Raw genomic sequence first — 19,776 nt, forward strand, 5'->3', positions numbered from 1 at the left:
ACACTCCCATTAATGCTCAGGTGGAGAAATAATTCATCAAATACCATGAATAACTAGGGTGACAAGGGAACATAGAAGAGAAAAATCTTCAGAAAATGAGCTTAAAGACATAGAAATATGCAACTTAAATGACAGAGAATTCAAGATTGTACTTCTGAAAAATTCGATGAGATTCAAAATAACTCAGATCACCAATTCTAAGAGCTGAGAAAAAAACTAGACCAGCAGAATGAGTTTTTTAAGAAACTGAAACCCTAAAAGAGAACAAAACAGAACTTCTGAAGAGGAAGAAAACACTAAAAGAGATGAAGAATGAAAGAGCAAGCTTAAGAAACAGCTGAACAAATGGAGAAAAGGATCAATGATATCCAAAAGAGAAATCTAGAAATATTCAGAAGAAGAGAGACTGAAGAATGAAAAAGAATGAAAGAGTAATACAAGAATTAGCTGACATCAAGAAAAGCGACATAAGAATAATGGGTATTGCAGAGGAATAGAAGAGGAGAAGGTATCAGAGAGCATATTCAGACAAATAGTTGTCGAGAATTTCCCAAATCTAAGGAATGAGCTGGAACATTGAATTCAAAAAGAGAACACACAATAATCTCAACCCAAAATGGCCTTCTTTAGGACACATTATACTAAAATTATCAAAAATTATGACAAAGAAAGAATTCTCAAGGCAGTCAGGAAAAAGAAGACAGTAACCTATAGGAAAACACATCAGACTATCTTTAGATTTCTCAGCACAAACCTTACAAGCCAGAAAGGAGTGGAACCAAGTATTCAAACTATTAAATGAAAGAAATTACCAGCCAAGAATAATGTATCCAGCAAAGCTCTCCTTTAGATATTAAGGAGAAATAAAGTCCTTTACAGACATACAAAAGTTGATGGAATTATCCACTATAAGTCCTACATTACAAGAAATACTGAAACAAAATAACAAAAAAGTACATAACTATGAGTAAGGTGACTTAGCAGGTAGACAGAAGCAGAGTAGTGTTATCCTTATCAAGAACAGGGTATTATAAGCTTAAACAATAAGAAGACAGCATACATAGGGACAATTTGAGACAACAATAACAGAAAAGGAAAGGATTCAAAGATCCATATTCGCAAAAGAGCCAGAACTAAATAAAAAAAATTTAAAAAGATGGATCAGAAGGAAAATCCACAAAACTCAATCCCAAAACACACACACACAAAACCACAACAAAACAAACAAACAAACAAACAAACATAAGGACAAGGAAGCAATGGAAACACCGAGTTACCAGAAGGCAAAACATAAAATGGCTATAGGAAAAACTTATATATCAATAATCACCCTAAATGTAAGGCAAAACATAAAATGGCTAAGGAAAAACTTATATATCAATAATCACCCTAAATGTAATGGACTGAACTCAGCAATAAAAAGGCAAAAAGTTTTCGAGTGCATCAAAAAACAAAACCCAACCAACCATATGCTGCCTCCAGGAGACATACTGCAGTTCCAATGACAAATATACACTCAAAGTGAAGGGGTGGAAAATGATGTTTCAAGCAAATGGCATTCAGAGAAAGGCAGAAGTAGTGGTACTAAAATATTGGACAAAACAGACTTCAAAATAAGAAAGGTAAAGAAAGATACTGAGGGACACTTCATAATGTAAAGTGTTCATACACCAAGAAGACATAACACTTATTAATATATATTTTCCCAAATAGGGAACCTCAAAATATATAAAGCAATTACTGACAAAATTAAAGAGAGAAACAGACCAAAACACTATCATTGTAGGGGACGTAAATACCCCATTGTCAGATATGGATAGATTATTCAAATGGAAAATCAGTAAGGAAATAATATCCTTAAATGACACATTAGATCAACTACACATAATTAACATTTACAGGGCCTTCCATCCCAAAACATCTACTTATACATTCTTCTTTATGCACATGGAACATTCTCAAGGAATGGCCACATACTGAGACACAGAGATAGCCTCAACAAATATAAGAGAGTTGAAATCATACCAACCATATTCCCTGATCATAACGCTTGGAAGTTGGAGATAGACTGTAAAAAAAAGTAGGAAGAACCACGAATACATGGAGATTAAATAACATGCTATTGAAGAATGACTGGGTCATAGAATAAACAGATCAAGGGTTACATAGAAACAAATGACAATAATAGTAGAACATATCAAAAATTTGGGGACATGGCAAAAGTGGTAATAAGAGGAAAGTTCAAATCATTTATAGGTCTATCTCAAAAAATAAGAATGAACCCAAATAAACAACCTAACTCTTCATCTTAAAAAACTAGAAAAAGAAAAAAATGAAGCCTAAAATCAGTAGAAGGGAGGAAATAAAAAAAATTAAGAGCATTAGTAAATAAAATTCAGAACAAAAAAATCAAAAAAATAAATGCAACAAACAGTTAGTTCTTTAGGAAGTTTAATAATATCGACAAACCCCTGGCTAGACTCACTAAAGAAAAAAGTGAAAGGACACAAACAAAATCAGGGATGAAAGAGGAGATGTTACAATAGATACTGCAGAAATAAAAAGAATCATACAAGAATATTATGAAAAAGTATATAACACTAGATTTAATAACCTGGAAGAAATGGACAGGATCTTAGAAATATACAATCTTCCTAGACTGATTCAAAAACTAGAATATCTAAATAGATCAATCAGCATTATGAAAATTTAAACAATTATCAAAAACCTACCAAAAATTAAAATTCCTGGACCAGATAGCTTAACCAGTGAATTCTACCAAACATTCAAAGATTTAAAACCTATTCTCCTCAAACTCTTCCAAAAAATCGAAAAGGAGGCAATATTTCATAACTCATTTTATGAGGCCAATATTACTCTGATACAAAAACCTGGTAAAGATAATATAAAAAAAGAAAACTACAGACCAATATCTTTCATGAACACAGATGCAAAAATTCCAAATAAGATACTAGTGAACTGAATACAACAACATATTAAAAAGATTATACACCATGATGAAGTGGGCTTCATCCCAGGGCCAAAGGGATGGTTTAACATAAGCAAACCAATTAATAAGATACAACACATAAACAAAAAAGAGTAAGAATCATATAATTGTATCAATAGATGCAGAAAAAGCCTTTCACAAGATACAGCATCCGTTTATGATCAAAACACTTAATAAGTCTAGAAGAAAAGTATCTCATCTCAACATAATAAAGGTCATATATGACGAACCCTCAGCTAACATTATACTTAATGGTGAAAAACTAAAACTCTCTCCTCTAAGATTAAGAACAAGATAAGGCTGTCCACTATTGCCACTGTTATTCAGTATAACACTGGAGGTCCTAGCAGGTATAATCAGGCAAGAGAAAGATAAAAAAAACATCCAAATAGGAACCAAAGATGTCAAACTGTCACTATTTGTCAATGACATGATTCTCTATATAGAAAACCCTAAAGACTCCACAAGAACACTACTAGAAACAATAAGCAACTACAGTAAAGTCTCTGGATACAAAATCAATGTTACAAAATCCATAGTGTTCCTATACTCTAATATGAAGTGTCAGAAAAAGTGAAAAAAATAATTCCTTTTACAATCGCAACAAAAATAATAACACACCTAGGGATAAATCTAATGAAACGTGAAGGACCTACATAATGAAAATTATTAGGACCCTAGTAAAAGAAATTGTAGAAGATACAAAGAAATAGAAAGATATTCTGTGTTCCTGGATTAGAAGAATCAACATAGTTAAAATGACCTTATTACCTAAAGCATTATAAAGATTTAATGCAATCCCCATCAAAATCCCATCGGCATTTTTTAAAGAAATAGAACAAAAAATCATCAGATCTGTATGGAAGCACAAAAGACTCCAAATTGCCAAAGCCATCTTGAGAAAAAAGAACACGGCTGAAGGCATTGCTCTGCCCGACTTCAAACTATACTACAAAGTGACAATAATCAAAATGGCATGGTATTGGCAGAAACAGATACAATAACCGGTGGAACAGAATCGAGAGTCCAGAAATAAACCCATGTTTATATGGGCAAATAATTTTCGACAAAGGAGCTAAAAACATACAATGGAAAAAAGAAAGCCTCTTCAATAAATGGTTCTGGGAAAACTGGAAAGCCACCTGAAAAAGAATGAAACTAGACTGCTACCTATCACCACACACCAAAATTAACTCAAAATGGATTAAGGACCTGAATATAAGACCTGAAACAATAAAATGCATAGAAGAAAACATAGGAACTAAACTCATGACCTCGGACTTAAAGAGAATTTTATGAATTTGACCTCAAAGGCAAGAGAAATAAAAGCAAAAATAAATGAATGGGACTATCTGAAACTAAAAAGCTGCTGCACTGAAAAAGAAATCAACAGCAAGGTAAAGAGACAACCATCTGAATGGGAAAATACATTTGCAAGCAATGCCTCCGATAAGGGTTTAATATCCAAAATATACAAAGAACTCATAAAACTCCATAACAAGAAAAAAACAAACAATCCAGTTAAAAAATAGGCCGAAGACCTGAACAGATACTTCTCCCAAGAAGACATACAAATAGCCAACAACCATATGAAAGGATGCTTAACTTCATTAGCTGCTAGGGAAATGTAAATCAAAACCACAATGAGATACCATCTCACACCTGTAACAAGTGTTGCAGAGGATGTGGAGAAAAAGAACCCTCATATACTCCTGGTGGAAATTCAAATGGTACAACCACTATGGAAAATAGCATGGAGTTTTCTCTCAAAACTAAGCATTGATCTACCATATAATCCACCCAATAATCCCTCTACTGGGTATTTATCCCAAAGATTTGAAAATATTTATTTGAAAATATATATGCACACCCATATTCACAGTGGCATTATTCGTGGTGCCAGGACGTGGAAGCAACTGAAGTGTCCTACGATAGATGACTGGCCAAAGAAGCTGCGATATATATACATATACACATATACACAATAGAATATTACTCAGCCACAAGGAGAGATGAAGTACTGTCATCTGCGATAACATGGATGGACACCGAGATAATCATGCTAAGCAAAATAAGCTGGATAGAAAAAGTTGAAAACCCGATCTCACTTAATTGTGGGAAATAAATCTAAAAGCAACAAACAAACAGAGACTTATGGACATGAACAGTAGACTAGTGATTACCAGAACATGGGGGGAGAGGGGAGGTAAATGGGATAAAAGGGGTCAAATATGTGGTGACAGAAAAAAATCTAACTATAGGCCGTGAAGACACAAATGCAATATATATTTGACTTTTCAATTGTACACTTGAAACTTATTAGATTTTGTTAATCATTGTCACCATAAACTTTTTTAATGTAAAAAAAAAAAGGATACCTTAGGAGAAATCAACAGCAGATGAGATAAGTAGAGGATCGAATAAGTGATTTAGAAGATAAGGTAGCCGAAAACACCCAAACAAAACAGCAAAAAGGAAAAAGAATCCAAAAAAATAAGAATAGTTTAAGGACATCAAGCGTAACAATATTTGCATCATAGGGATACCAGAAGGAAAAGAGACCAAGGGACTGAAAACCTATTTCAAGCAATAATGATGGAAAACTTCCCTAACCTGGTGAAGAAAAGACATACAAGCTCAGGAAGTGCAGAGTTACAAACAAGAGGAACCCAACGAGGCCCATACTAAGACATATCATAACTGAAATACCAAAGGTAAAGACAAAGAGAGAATCTTAGAAGAAGCAAGAGAAAAGCAGTCAGTTACCTGCATGGGAGCACCTATAAGACTGTTAGCTGATTTCTCAACAGAAACTTCACAGGCTAGAAGGAACTGGCATGAAATATTCAAAGTGATGAAAAAGCAAGGACCTACAACCAAGATTACTCTACCCAGCAAGGCTATCATTCAGAACTGAAGAAAAGAGAAAAGAAAGCTTTTCCCAGGTAAGGAAAAGCTAAAGGAGTTCATCACCACCAAGTCAGTATTACAGGGAATGTTAGAGGGACTTTTTTTAAGTAGATGAAGAAAAAAATATCAGAAATATATAAAATAAAATGGCAATAACTACATATCTATTAACAATTAGTTTAAATATAAATGGATTAAATGCTCCAATCAAAAGATAGGTAGCTGAATGGATTAGAAAACAAAACTTTTACATATGCTGCCTCTAAGAGATTTACTTCAGATCAAAAGAAACACAGACTAAAAAGAAAGAGATGGAAAAAGGTGTTTCATGAAAATGAAAACAAACAAAATAAAAACTGGGGTAGCAATACTTACACCAAACAAAACAGACTTTAAAACAAGAGACAAAGAAAGTCTCAGTTATCCCACTTCTGGGAATTTAGCCAAAGAAACCCAAAACACTACTTCAAAGGGATATGTGAATTCTTGTTTATTGCAGCATTTTTTACAATAGCCAAGATATGAAGGCAAAATGGGTGTCCATCAATAGATGACCTGATAAAGAGGTCGTATGTATATACGAGGGAATATTACTCAGCCATAAAAAAAGAATGAGATCTTGCCATCTGCAACAATGTGGATGGACCTAGAGGGTACTGTGCTGAGTGGATAAGTCAGACAGGGAAAGACAAATGCCATATGATTTCACTTACATGTGAAATTTAAAAAACAAAATAAACAAATACGCAAAAGAGAAACATACTGATAGATACAGACAACATTCTGAGGGTTGCCAGGTAGGCGTAGGGTTGAAAGGGAGGGTAAAAAAGGGTAAGCAGAGCATAGTCATTAACATTGTGGTAAGTTAACATGGAAAGAGATAATTACTAGACTTAGTGGAGTGATCACAGTAGTGTATAAAGATGTCAAATCAATATAATGTATACCTCAAACTAATAAACCAATATAAGATTATATTCCAACTATACTTAAATTAAAAATAGAAATAAATTCTGACTATCCAAAAAAAAAAAAACCCTGTGATACAAATTAGAGTAATATATTTCAAAAGAAAAATGAAAACATTTTATCTCATCCAGAATCTTCAATATTCAATCACTTAAATAATGTAAGTTAATTCAGACATAAACATCTAAAAAAGAACTAGTTATCAATGAGTAGCAAAACTAATATAAAAATATTAGAGATTTATTCACTTGCTAAAATTAGAAAACAATAAAGAAAAGAGCTTTTTTGTTGGCAAAGATAATGCAGTTCATAGTTAAGGCAATACAAATTATAAAACACTAAAAAAAAGGTAATTCAATTCAATTAAAGGAAGGTAATTTAAGCACTTATCTCCTACTTCACAACTAGGTTAGATAAACTAGGTTTTTTCACCAAAAAATGTTGAATTCCAAAAGATTTTTAAAATGAGTGTATGTTCAATGCATTCATTTACAAGGTCTTTTTAACATATGGATCCAATTCTATTATTGTCCTAAAAAGTTGTCAAAACAAATCCATGTGTGCTCCAATTACTTGAAATGTTATTTTTATCACATCCTAAATGCCTATATACACTTGGATCTATTTCTGCACATCCAATTCTTTCCCACTTGTCTGTGTTTATTGATACTCCAGAATCACACTTATAATTATGGAGGCTACAGAGTATATTAATGTCTGGAAGGGCTACTGAAGTCTTATAGTTGCTTTTTAATTTTTTTTAGTTTTCCTAGCTATTTTTCATGTTTATTTTTCCATATGAACATTAGTATGAACTTTTCTAATTAAAAAAACAACTCGCCATTTCTTTAGGATGGAGTTAAATTTATAAATTAACCTAGAGAGAATTAAAATCTTTATAATATTGAGTCGGCCCATCCAATAAATTACAGGCTGCTTTCTACTTATCTATTACATTTTTGTGCCTTTCAGGAGTGTTTCAAAGTTTTCCTCTTATTGGTTTATACATTTTTTATTATACATACTTCCAAATATATGCTCTCTCTCCATTACTATTGTAAATTGGATTTTCCGACAAGTCTTCTACCTGGTTATTGCTTTTTATATGATTATTGATTTTTGTATCCTCCTACCTTACAAGTTTGTTGTCTGACTTAGTTTTACTGATAATTCTCTACAGTTTTCCAAGTATATTAGTATATCATCTGCAAACAGATAGTTTTACATCTTTTGCAATCCTTATGTCTCTGATTGCTTTCTCGTTTAAATTTATTGGCCGATACTTCTAACCGAATGTTAAATTGTACTAGAGTTAATGAGCAAGCTTGATTTTAGTGGGAACACACATTTCTCAACTAAGTATGTGTATGTGTATATATACATTTATAATATATTAGTAATGTCCATCAATTCCTACTTCCTTGAGTGTTATCTGAAATGAATGTTAGTTTGTCAAAAGATGTTCCAGCACTTACAGAATAATAGCATGATGCTTCTTCTTAGAGCTATTAACATAATGAATTATACTAATAGCCAAATATGAACCATTCTTGCAATCTTGGGATTACAATTGTTCTTTGTATATTATTTTCTTAATGTGAAATTGAATTGTTTGATAATATTTCATTTAAACTTTATGCTTTGATATGTGTCACTAATAATGACCTTTAATTTTATTTTATGCTATCTTTATGGTGTTTAGTGGATACTGCTATATATTGCTCCTTAAAAGTAATTGGAACTTTTCCTTCATTTTCTATGCTTTAGAACAATTTAAACAGCATTGAAACTACCTAGTTTTTGAAGATTTGGTAAAAACTCCTCTGTGAAACCATTGGGCCTGGTGCTTTTCTCTACTGGTAGTTCTTTTGTAATATTCTCTATTTCTGTACAGAAAGTAGTCTTTTAAGCTTTATGTTTCTACAGGAGTCAATTTTGATAAACTATATTTTCCAGGGAAAATATCCAGGTTTACAAATTTATTTGCAGAAAAAGGTACAAAGCAGTTGTGATTGTAAAAAATATTTGTTTCTTTTTTTGTCATTTCCTATTTGCACATTTGTACTTTCTGCTTTTTTGCTTTTTTAGGTTAGAGATTTATCTAGTTTGGTAGTTTTCTTCAAAGAACCAGAATTTTTATTTATTAATTTTGTTCTTTTTCTGTTTTCTACATCATTAATTTCTGCTTTTAGTTTTTATTTCTTCCTGTGTTGTCTTTTCTTAAATAAATAGCTTTACTGAAATATAACTCACATACTATAAGTTCACTTCTTTAAAGTATACAAATCAATGGTGCGTAGTATATTTGCAAGGTTTACTTTATTTACAAGTGCAACCATTACTTCTATTTAATCCCAAAATATTTTTATCACCCCAAAGAGAAACTGTACCCATTAGCAGTTTCCCCCTCTTTTCCTCCAACCTCCCAACCCTAGGCAATCATTAATCTATCTTCTGTCTCTATGGATTTGCTCATTTAGGAGCATATACATTCATATGTATCTTCTTTGGAATTCTGTATCTTCTATTGTCTCTCTCTATGAATTATAGCTTTTAGAATTATAAACTGCCCCTTAGGTCATATTTAATGCTTTTGGTCTCAATTCTATTTTGTCTAGTGGCAGAATGAGAACTCCTGCTTATTATTTCAACTTGTTATAAATTTGCTCGTCCCTTTGTTTTTAGCCTTTCTACATCACTTTTTTTAGATGTGTATATAAAGTGGTTTCTTGGTAAGTCAATCTGTAAATTTTATTTGGTCTTTCACATTTCTTAATATGATCGATATGTCTGGCCTCAATTCTGTCAAATTTTTAAAATTATAATACTGTTTTATATTATAATTACTGTTTTTTCCCCTATAGTCTGTTTCATTTGACTTAAAAATTTCTTTTGGCATAAAAGAAAGTTTGTTCTCTTGTTCTAGAGGTATCCTTTATACTAGTATCTTTTATAATGTCTCCAGTCCCTTTTTTCTTAACATTCTATAACTTGTTTGCCAGTTTTAAATGATATATTTTGAATCTCAATTATTGCCCATGCAAGAACTACTGAGCTTATTTTATTTATAGCTTATTCTGTCTCTACTTCCCCCATTTAAAAACTTGTGTTTCTAATTTATTAGAATATATACCATTTTACATACCATTCTGCTTTAGTCTCAGATCTACAGTTAAATATGTAAATAGCAACCATCAGTCCTTTTGCCAAATCTACCTAGTCACCTCTTGATTGAATGAAGCCATTCTCTAGTCTATCTCTTAAGAAGGACTCACTTGGAAGAGAGTATTTCTTCAATTCTTCTATGTTTAAAACTGTTTCTTATGTGTGATACTCAAAGGACAGCTTGACTCATTCTTAATCATACTTCATGCCCTTGACATATTTGAAAATGCTGCTCTCCTGTAGGCCTACTATGTATACTGCCATTGAGAATTCTGATACTAATGTACTTTCTTTGACCTCTGAAGTGATTTTTTAAAAAGTATTTTTGCCTGTAGATACTGGAGATTTATTTTTTAAGACTAAGGTATGTCTCAGAGTTGACTATCCCTCAGGTCACTTTTCACAGGTACACACTCCTAAAGTATCTTTTCTTCCAGAAAGTTTTCTTGGATCATAGTTTTAAATATTAATTTTGTTCTATCATTTTTTTCTTCAGATATTCTAATTATTTGTATGTGAAATCTTTGCCAATCTTCCATTTCAACCACTTTTTCTTTGATCCTTTTCACTCTTCTATCTCATTTTTGTTCTCGATTATTTTTCTTTCTTCAATGCTCCTTACTAAAATTTTACTCAAATATAATCTCCATAGCTCTTATAATTTAATCTCCATGTCTTCAATTTTTCCCTGAGTTCAATCACTTCTTGTTTCATATCTCCTTGTTTTTTAATCTATTTATCTTGCTTTTTTAACTTTCTCATTTAATTTTTTCCATATTTACAAATGGTTGCTTGAAATATCTAATTCAGATTGTAGTGCTAAGTCTAGTTTTCTTTTGCTTTATGGTTGGTTTTGGAGGAGGAATTATCATCAACAAAAGATTTGATTTTCATTTTTTTTGTCCTCCAATAAACTATATGTGTTTAGAACATACATTTTTTCTGCTTATATTGTAGAGCCTCCATAATAACTATATGCAGTAACAGTAAGAATTTAGTAGTAACTTGCAAGATTCCTATTTCATAAGTACCCTCTTCTGTCAGCATAACAAAGTACAGTTTTTTTTCCCCCCCTAAGTATCATTTTTGGGGAAGAGGTACCAAGGAAAAGATTTGGTACATCTTTGATTTTAGACATTTCTTTTTATTTCTGCAGGACCCTTGAAATTCTCCCTCTTACTTTTTTTCTGTTTACAAGTAAGTCTCCAAAGAGTTTCCCCTCCCCATTCTTTTACTTCTCCCCAGATATAATGACTTTCAGAGACTGCAATCTTAGGATCTGCTTACTTTCAAATATGTTCCCTATAGCCAGTGCTCTGATGTACCATGTCCTGGACCTATTTTCAGTATTGATGCATTTAGAATGAGACCATCTCTTTCTGTTGGTGAATTTATCTTTGCTTCATCATCCTTAGTTCCTCCACTCTACTTTCTTCTTTTTCAGTCTCCTCGGAATCTAAATGATCTTAACACAAGCTTGTAACATGAACTTTCAGAGACAGCTCTGCTGGTTACCTGTAATTTAAAGTTCATAGTATTCTCAGTCTCGTAGCTATGTTGAAAGTATGAGTTGTATGTGGTTTTATTTCTCTCCTTGTTGCTCTTTACGATGTTTTGGAGGACATGTACAGACTCAGATTTAGGCATCCACCATCATCTAGGAAAATGTGGAGATCTCTAGCAGCTTTATTTACAATGGGCTCATTCTCGGATTTGTACTCATTAGCAAATATATCTTTTTATTAGAATTCTGCATTGTCATCAAAGTTTACTTTGGCCTCATTACAAATAAATCCTTCTGGAGTTCATCATAGAGATTCACTTCAACCTGAGTAGTATTAATTTTCAGAAACAGATTATAGGTTCCCTTAGTTTGATCTACAGCTTGATTTTTATTTTTTTTTTTTTGACATAGAAGTCAAAATTTTCTGCTGTCCACGGAGCTTAGCTATCTTTTATTTCTTCAGAAATGTACATTTCTACTTAAAAGGAAGGAGCAGAAGTTGCCATTTCTTTAATCCTCCAGGGTCTACACATCAGTATAAGATATTTGCAGCCATTCCATCAAAATAGGTAAGTATCTAAGGCTACAGCAGCCATCATAATTGTCATACCATCTTTTAGAATTTGCTTTGTTGCTACATTATACCCAAGTATTTGTTTAGCCAGTTCTACAACAACACTAAGTCTATTTTTAAATAAACACCTCCTTTCAACACACTCCTAAAGTCTCTTTTCTTCTGCCTGTGGCTAAGATCTGAACCTTTAAAAGAATGTCTTTGTACTTGTTTTCTCATAGACTCTCACAGCATCCTCTACAAAGGCTCTTCTATCTTTAATATCTCACGTCAGTTTCATGTTCTGGCATTGCTGTGGGTTGGACACAATACAACAGCTACTATCCACATGTGTCTATTTAAGTTAAGCAAATTAAATAAAATTAAAAATTCGGGTCCTCAATCATACATTTCAAGTACTCAAGATAGCCATATGTGGCTGGTGGCTACTGGACAGTGTAGATGTAGACATTTCCACCCAAACAGAAAATTCTTTCCACCCAAACAGAAAATTCTTTCAGATAGCGCTGTTCTAGAACTTAACTGAACTGTCTTCAACTTTGATGTTACTTTCTTGTCATAGTTGGAAAAGAACCCATTTCCATCTCTCTTTTTTCCTAGGTGTTTTGCCCCAGTACCTGCAGAGGTATAGGCGGGAAAACATGTGTCTCTGGATTCTTTCCCTTCTTTTCTTATCTCCCCTGACTCCTCCAAGCTCTCCTTATCTTTAGTTTTCTTCTTACCAACTTAAAGTAAATTTATCCATTTATAAATTGATGCTAAATTAAATTAACCCTCACTCTGAAAATATATCTTATAACAGTCTATGGCCATTATATCTTATTGAGATCATTTAATCTGACCTTTAAGACTTCTATAACTACATTTACCTTCTTACTCTGCCTGGTTAATCTATTAGCATTGGTGCTTTACATTAAATGAAGGCTTCCCGGGTAATTCTCAGATGTGATTTATCTTTTATAACATAGGTGGCAAAAGTGTGGCAGCTATGGCTCTTCCCTCTTAAGAGGATAAGAAATTTCCTTGAGTTCTGAGATTTAGTCATTTACATCTAGGAAGTGATGATCAATATGAAGTTTCGTTATGTTAGACCATGACCATGTCAGCTGCTTAGAAATAACCTAAACTCGAAAACCTCTATGCCAGGAGAGATCCTTTACTATTCATACATCCTTAAACTAAAAAGCTAAAAGCCCTTTAAGTTATGGGACCCAGGTAAAGGTTTGGAGCAAGGGGTAAGCACAGCGTAGTTTCAGTGTAATGCAGGGCAGAGAATGAGGCTATAACATTGGTAATGGAGATCCACAGTTAAGATACTATAAATCTTATCCTGTACTTCAGGAAATTAAAGGCTCTTCACATGTGGTAGGACTATCTTCTCCACACTGGCTGCTCCCAACATTGGTTATACGCACTCAATGACCCAGAACCATATATTTGTTATCATCATTATATCTTTTGTCCTAAGTAAATGCTTCCTTCTATCATGAAAATAAACATAATACTACCTCATAAGTGTCTTGGATTCTCACATCTTAACATATGGGTTCTTGATATGCAAAAGTAAGTACCTCAGTTAAATTTTTTCCACTTTAAAGATTTATAGTGATCTGGTATTTTAAATACCAGTTCTCACCATCATAAAGGTTAGGGATAATCTACATTGAAATGACAAGGAAAAAAAATAAAGTTCACTGGCCCTAAGGAAAAGTAAACTTAAAATTTTAGTTTCATCAAAACCAATAAAGTTAATTCAGTCAAAATGTAAAATAGCAAAATTACTCAAATTTTATATGACAGATATCCACAGGAAATTTTATGAGAAGACTCAAATAAACTGCTGCTGCATAGACACATCTTTCCTCAGGAAGATACAGGAACCTAAAATATAATCCTTCAAAGACAACAACAAAAAACTGCATATCACTGATATTCAGCCTCAAAGGGCATGTGATGATTACTGAATCTAAATCAGATCTGATAATCTGATAATCTAGGTAAAATAAAAATCACTTCTTTCATTGAACTTAGTGAAACTCAAGCAAATGTGCCAATCTGTCATCTTCTGTCATTTTTTCTTTAAACTTCCAAGTCTTCTTTCCTATAGCTTTTTAATTATATCTTAGTATACCTGATTTTTATACAAGGTTTCCTTCAAGCTTGTAAGAGCATGAATACGAACATCTACATTTTCATGCTGAATTGCTTTCATGGATAGCTGAAGAGTTGTCTGAAGATCGGTACTCTCAGAGGTTTCCTATACAAAGAGCACAGAGAGATATACTTTGTCAATTAATCATTTCAGGAAACGTTTTGGAAGGTCTGGAGTTCCTCTGGTTATCATTAAAGTAGTTAAAATATACCCCTATTAAAAGCTGTTATAAAAAATAATTTCCATCTCTTTGTATAGCATGTCATTTTTAGTAATTCTCAGGAAACGGAAATTCATTCTACGATCTTTAAATGATTTTATATCAGTGATCTCCTAAATCATAAATAAAAATTAAATACCTTTCTGTATTCCTGTAGAACTGCTTTTATCTTCTTTAATTCTGGATGATCAGGCAAAAAATATATTTCATGAAGAAAATCTTGTACAGCATACCTAATAGTTAGTTAAAAGAAAGAGAATTATTTGTAAAGAGTAGGAACGCTAAAAATATAGGAAGCAGAGGTTGAAACTAAGGCTAACTAATTCACATTTAAAAATGCTAGTTGATTACTGGCACGCAAAGTATTCTTCCTAACCATGTCTAGGATGCTCAGCTAATTAACAGTGGCAAACAATTGAACCTAAGAAAATCACCCTGTGGCAGTCTGTTACATTGGTGGCTGTGAATATTCTTTTTGATATACATACCTATGTATATCACTTACTCTTCAATTTAGGCTAGGTGTGTGACCTGCTTTAACAAACAAAATATGGCAGAAGAGATGCTTTGCCACTTTGGGGCCTAAATGTTAAAAAGTGGCAGTTTCTGGGTTTGTGCTCATGAGAATCCTGAGTCACAACGTAAGAAGTCTGGCCACCAACAGGAACAGGTGACGTGCATAGGCTACATTGAAAGAGAGGCTCTGAGACTATGGAAAAACACCAAAGAACGTTACCAACACCAGCCAAAAAATCAACTAGCTAAACCCAGCCCAGATTGCAAAATTATTAATAAAATGCTTATTGTTTTAAAACTATGTTTTGGAATGTTTTTGTAAGACAGCAATTGATAGCCAATCTAACCCCAAAACACAAATTCTCATAAAAAACTTTAGAGAAAAATATTCAAATAATTCCTAGCGATGTAGAAATTTTTAATTTGCTTAAAATATAACATTCTAATCTTTTTGGGTCCAAATAAAGTATATCTAAATTCTAGTCTTCATTAACTCATGTAACAAACATGCACTAAGAAACCACTATGTGCTATTTTGTGCTAAACTGAGAATGTAACAATGAAGAAAGCTGAAATCCTTCACTCTGGGAGCTTAAGGTCTTCTATCTAGCACTGAGTGAAAGAGAATTTTTTAATGATGTGAAAAAGGTAGAAAAATGACTCATATAATGAACAGCGAAAATATCCTATGTGTATGACAGTCTAAAAAAGTACTTAGAAGTGACCAAGATCAGTGATTACACTGTTCTTTCTATCAGGTACAAATCACCAAAAATAAACTTTTAATTGAAAAAAAACAAAAAGCAAAAAAAAAACATTAGCCTTTTCTTCTGTACTTTCTCCTTGCCTGGGCACTGTAAATAATTAATGGGAATAGCAATAGCATATGAGTAAGTAAATAAATAAGTAGTACTTAAATCCTAACTTCAGAAATAAATGAACTGTGATATAAACAGTAAATGCAAAACTAAGATTTTTAAATGTACAGCAAGACATTCCTGAGTGAAAAATAGAAATGGAAAGGAATAACCTATGTTCTTGCAATAGCAATCTGGATTGGTTACAGGCTGGTGTCTATTTTGGAAAATCTTGGGAAAGAATTTTAAGAAATAAAAGCTGGCCAAATTTTGGAAAGCCCTGAATGCCAAGATAAGCAATTTGGAATTTCTCAGTTAGGAAATTGACAACCACAGAATGTCTCTGTATGATGGAATGATACAGATAAACACATTTAAATATGAACAATAAGAAGAAATGTAATAAAAGCTTAAAGGAAGGGAGACTGGTTTGAAGGTTAATCTAATGGATAAATGTTTCAACTAAGGTAAGCTATAGAAAGCAGGTGAATATCTCTCCTAATTATTCTCATGCTATTCAACTATCTGCTTTTAACTGTGAGAAGAAAGGTACATTTAGCCTCAACCTCTTTCTTTCAAAACTGATGAATTGAAAGGAAACATGGAGGAGTGAGAGACATCCCAAGATTTCTCCCCTTGAAACAACAATAAGCTGAACATCTAAAACTCAACAAAAAAAACCCAAACTGCACACCAGCACGTCTGAGCTTGGGATCAGCGCATAAGAGCTACCACAGATCGGAACTCTGGGTGCCAGGTGGTGGACTGGAAGAAATAAAGAAACTGCCTCCCGCAGCTGCAGGAGCTCCTTATAGGTGGAGGGGAAAGGGTGGAGGAGCAGCGACTTCCCTGATCACCCTGCCTGGAAGTGCCAGGACTTTTCTACATAGCCGGCGCAAGGCTGTCATCAGGGCATAAAGCAGAAAAGCTGAGCAGGATAGCAGAGAAACAACTGCAACTGACATCACAGAAATACAAAGGATCATGCAAGAATACTAAGAAAAAGTATATAACACAAAATATAGTAACCTAGAAAAAATGGACCAGTACTTAGAAAAATACAACCTTCCTAAACTGAATCAAGATCTGGAAAATTTAAATAGACTGATCAGTAGTATGGAAATTGAAACAATCATCAAAAACCCACCAAAAATAAAAGTCCAGGACCAGGTGGCTTCCTCAGTGAATTCTACCAAACATTCAAGAAGATTTAATACCTACTCTCCTCAAAATCTTTCAGAAAATCGAAGAGGAGGCAATACTTCCAAACTCATTCTCTGAAGCCAATATTACTCTGATACCAAAACCTGGTAAAGATAATACAAAAAAAGAAAACTAAAGACTAATATCTCTCATGAACACAGGTGCAAAAATCCTAAATAAGACACTAGCGAACCGAATACAGCAACATATTAAAAAGATTATACACCACGATCAAGTGGGCTTCATCCCAGGGGCACAGGGATGGTTCGACACATGCAAATCGATTAATGTGATGCACCATGTAAACAAATTAAAAAATAAGAATCATATGATTATATCAACAGATGCAGAAAAAGCCTTCGACAAGATACAGCATCCATTTATGATCAAAACACTTAATAAAATTGGTATAGAAGGAAAGTACCTTAACGTAATAAAGCTCATTTATGACAAACCATCATCCAACATTATACTTAATGGTAAAAAACTAAATACTTTCCCTCTAAGATCAGGAACAAGGCAAAGCTGTCCAATATCGCCACTGTTATTCAATATAACATTGGAGGTCCTAGCAAGGGCAATCAGGCAAGAGAGATATAAAAGACATCCAAATAGGAAATGAAGAAGTCAAACTTTCACTATTTGTGGATAACATGATTCTCTATATAGAAAACCCTAAAGACTTCACAAGAACACTATTTCAACAATAAGCAAATATAGTAAAGTCTCTGGATTTAAAATCAACATTCAAAAATCCACACCTTTCTTATATTCTAATAAGGAAGTGTCAGGGAAAAAAAGTGGAAAAAAATAATTCCTTTTCCAATTGCAACAAAAAGAATAAAATACCTAGGAATAAATTTAACAAAACATGTGAAAGACCTATATAATGAAAACTACAAGATCCTATTAAAAGAAATCAAAGAAGACACAAAGAAATGGAAAAGATATTCCTCATTCTTGGACTGGAAGAATCAACATAGTTCAAATGACCTTATTATCTAAAGCATTATACAGATTTAATGCAATCCCCATCAAAATCCCATCAGCACTTTTTAAAGAAATAGAACACAAAATCATCAGATTTGTATGGAAACACAAAAGACCCGAATTACCAAAGCCATCCTGAGAAAAAAGAACACAGCTGGAGGATTCACTCTGCCCAACTTCAAATTATATTACAAAGTGACAGTAATCAAAATGGCAAGGTATTGGCAGAAATATAGACACTTAGACCAGTGGAACAGAATCGAGAGTCCAACAGTAAACCCATATTTATATGGGCAAATAATTTTCAACAAAAAAGCCAGAAACATACACTGGAGAAAGGAATGCCTCTTCAATAAATGGTGCTAGGAAAATTGGAAAGCCACCTGTAAAAGAATGAAACTAGACTGTTGTCTATCACCACACACCAAAATTAACTCAAACTGAATTAAGGACTTGAATATAAGACCCGAGACAATAAAATGCATAGAAAATACATAGGAACGAAACTCAAGGACCTTAGACTTCAAAAGGATTTTATGAATTTGACCTCAAAAGCAAGGGAAGTAAAAGCTAAAATAAATGAATGGGACTATATCAAACTAAAAAGCTTCTGCTCAGTAAAAGAAACATCAACAAGGTAAAGAGACACCCATCTGAATGGGAAAATATATTTGCAAGCAATGCCTCTGATAAAGGCCTAAATCCAAAATATACAAAGAACTCATACAACCCAATAACAATATAAAAAACAAATGATCCTATCAAATAATGGGCAGAGGACCTGAACAGACACTTCTCCCTAGAGGACATACAAATGGCCAACAAACATATGAAAAGATGCTCAACATCGCTAGCTATTAGGGAAATGCAAATCAAAACCACAATGAGATACCATCTCATACCAGTTAGAATAGCTATAATCAATAGGACAAGTAATAACAAATGTTGGAGAGGATACAGAGAAAAAGGAACCCTCATACACTGCTGGTGGGACTGTAAATTGGTATAGCTCTGGAAAACAGATCTACCATATGATCCAGCAATCCTTCTACTGGATATTTACTCCAAAGACTTGAAAACCCATATCCAAAAACATATTTTCACACCGATGTTCACAGCAGCATTATTCACAGTGGCAGGACATGGAAGCAACCAAAGTGTCCTACGATAGATGATTGGCTAAAGAAGCTGTGTTACATATATACAATGGAATATTACTCAGCCATAAAAAGAGATGAAATACTGCCATTTGCAACAACATGGATGGACCTCGAGATAATCATGCTAAGTGAAATAAGCCAGATTGAAAAATTTGAAAATCACATGATATCAGTTATATGACTGATATAAACCTAAAAGCAACAAATGAACTGGACAAATAAACAGAGACTTATGGACATGGACTATAGACTAGTGGTTACCAGAGGGTAGGAGGTGGAGGATGAAGGGGGAGGTAGACGGTATAAAGGGGGTCAAATATAGTGGGGTAGGAGGAGTGTGAAGTGGGTAAAGAGGATCAAATATATGGTAGTTAGCTGAAGCAAACCAGACTTTGGGTGGTAAATACACAATAGACTATACAGATGTCAAATTATAATGTACACCTGAAAATTATACAATTGCATTAACCAATGTTACCCCAATAAACTTAATAAAAGTAAAAAAAAGTGGTGAAAATTATTTTTGAGTTACTACATTATTAATTC

The 19,776-nt window shown here is 33.2% G+C and overlaps 1 protein-coding gene across 1 annotated transcript in view; it reads right to left on the bottom strand.

Annotated features, from left to right (window-relative positions):
* The window catches only part of ATR (ATR serine/threonine kinase), a 136,272-nt gene that overhangs the window by 67,232 nt on the left and 49,264 nt on the right, over nt 1–19,776 (bottom strand). Inside the window, 2 exon segments of the mRNA XM_015593746.2 lie at nt 14,264–14,389; nt 14,644–14,737. Coding sequence (XP_015449232.1) covers nt 14,264–14,389; nt 14,644–14,737 — 220 coding nt within the window.

The sequence above is a fragment of the Pteropus alecto genome, unplaced genomic scaffold (assembly GCF_000325575.1).
Source record: "Pteropus alecto unplaced genomic scaffold, ASM32557v1 scaffold75, whole genome shotgun sequence".
Lineage (NCBI taxonomy): Eukaryota > Metazoa > Chordata > Mammalia > Chiroptera > Pteropodidae > Pteropus > Pteropus alecto.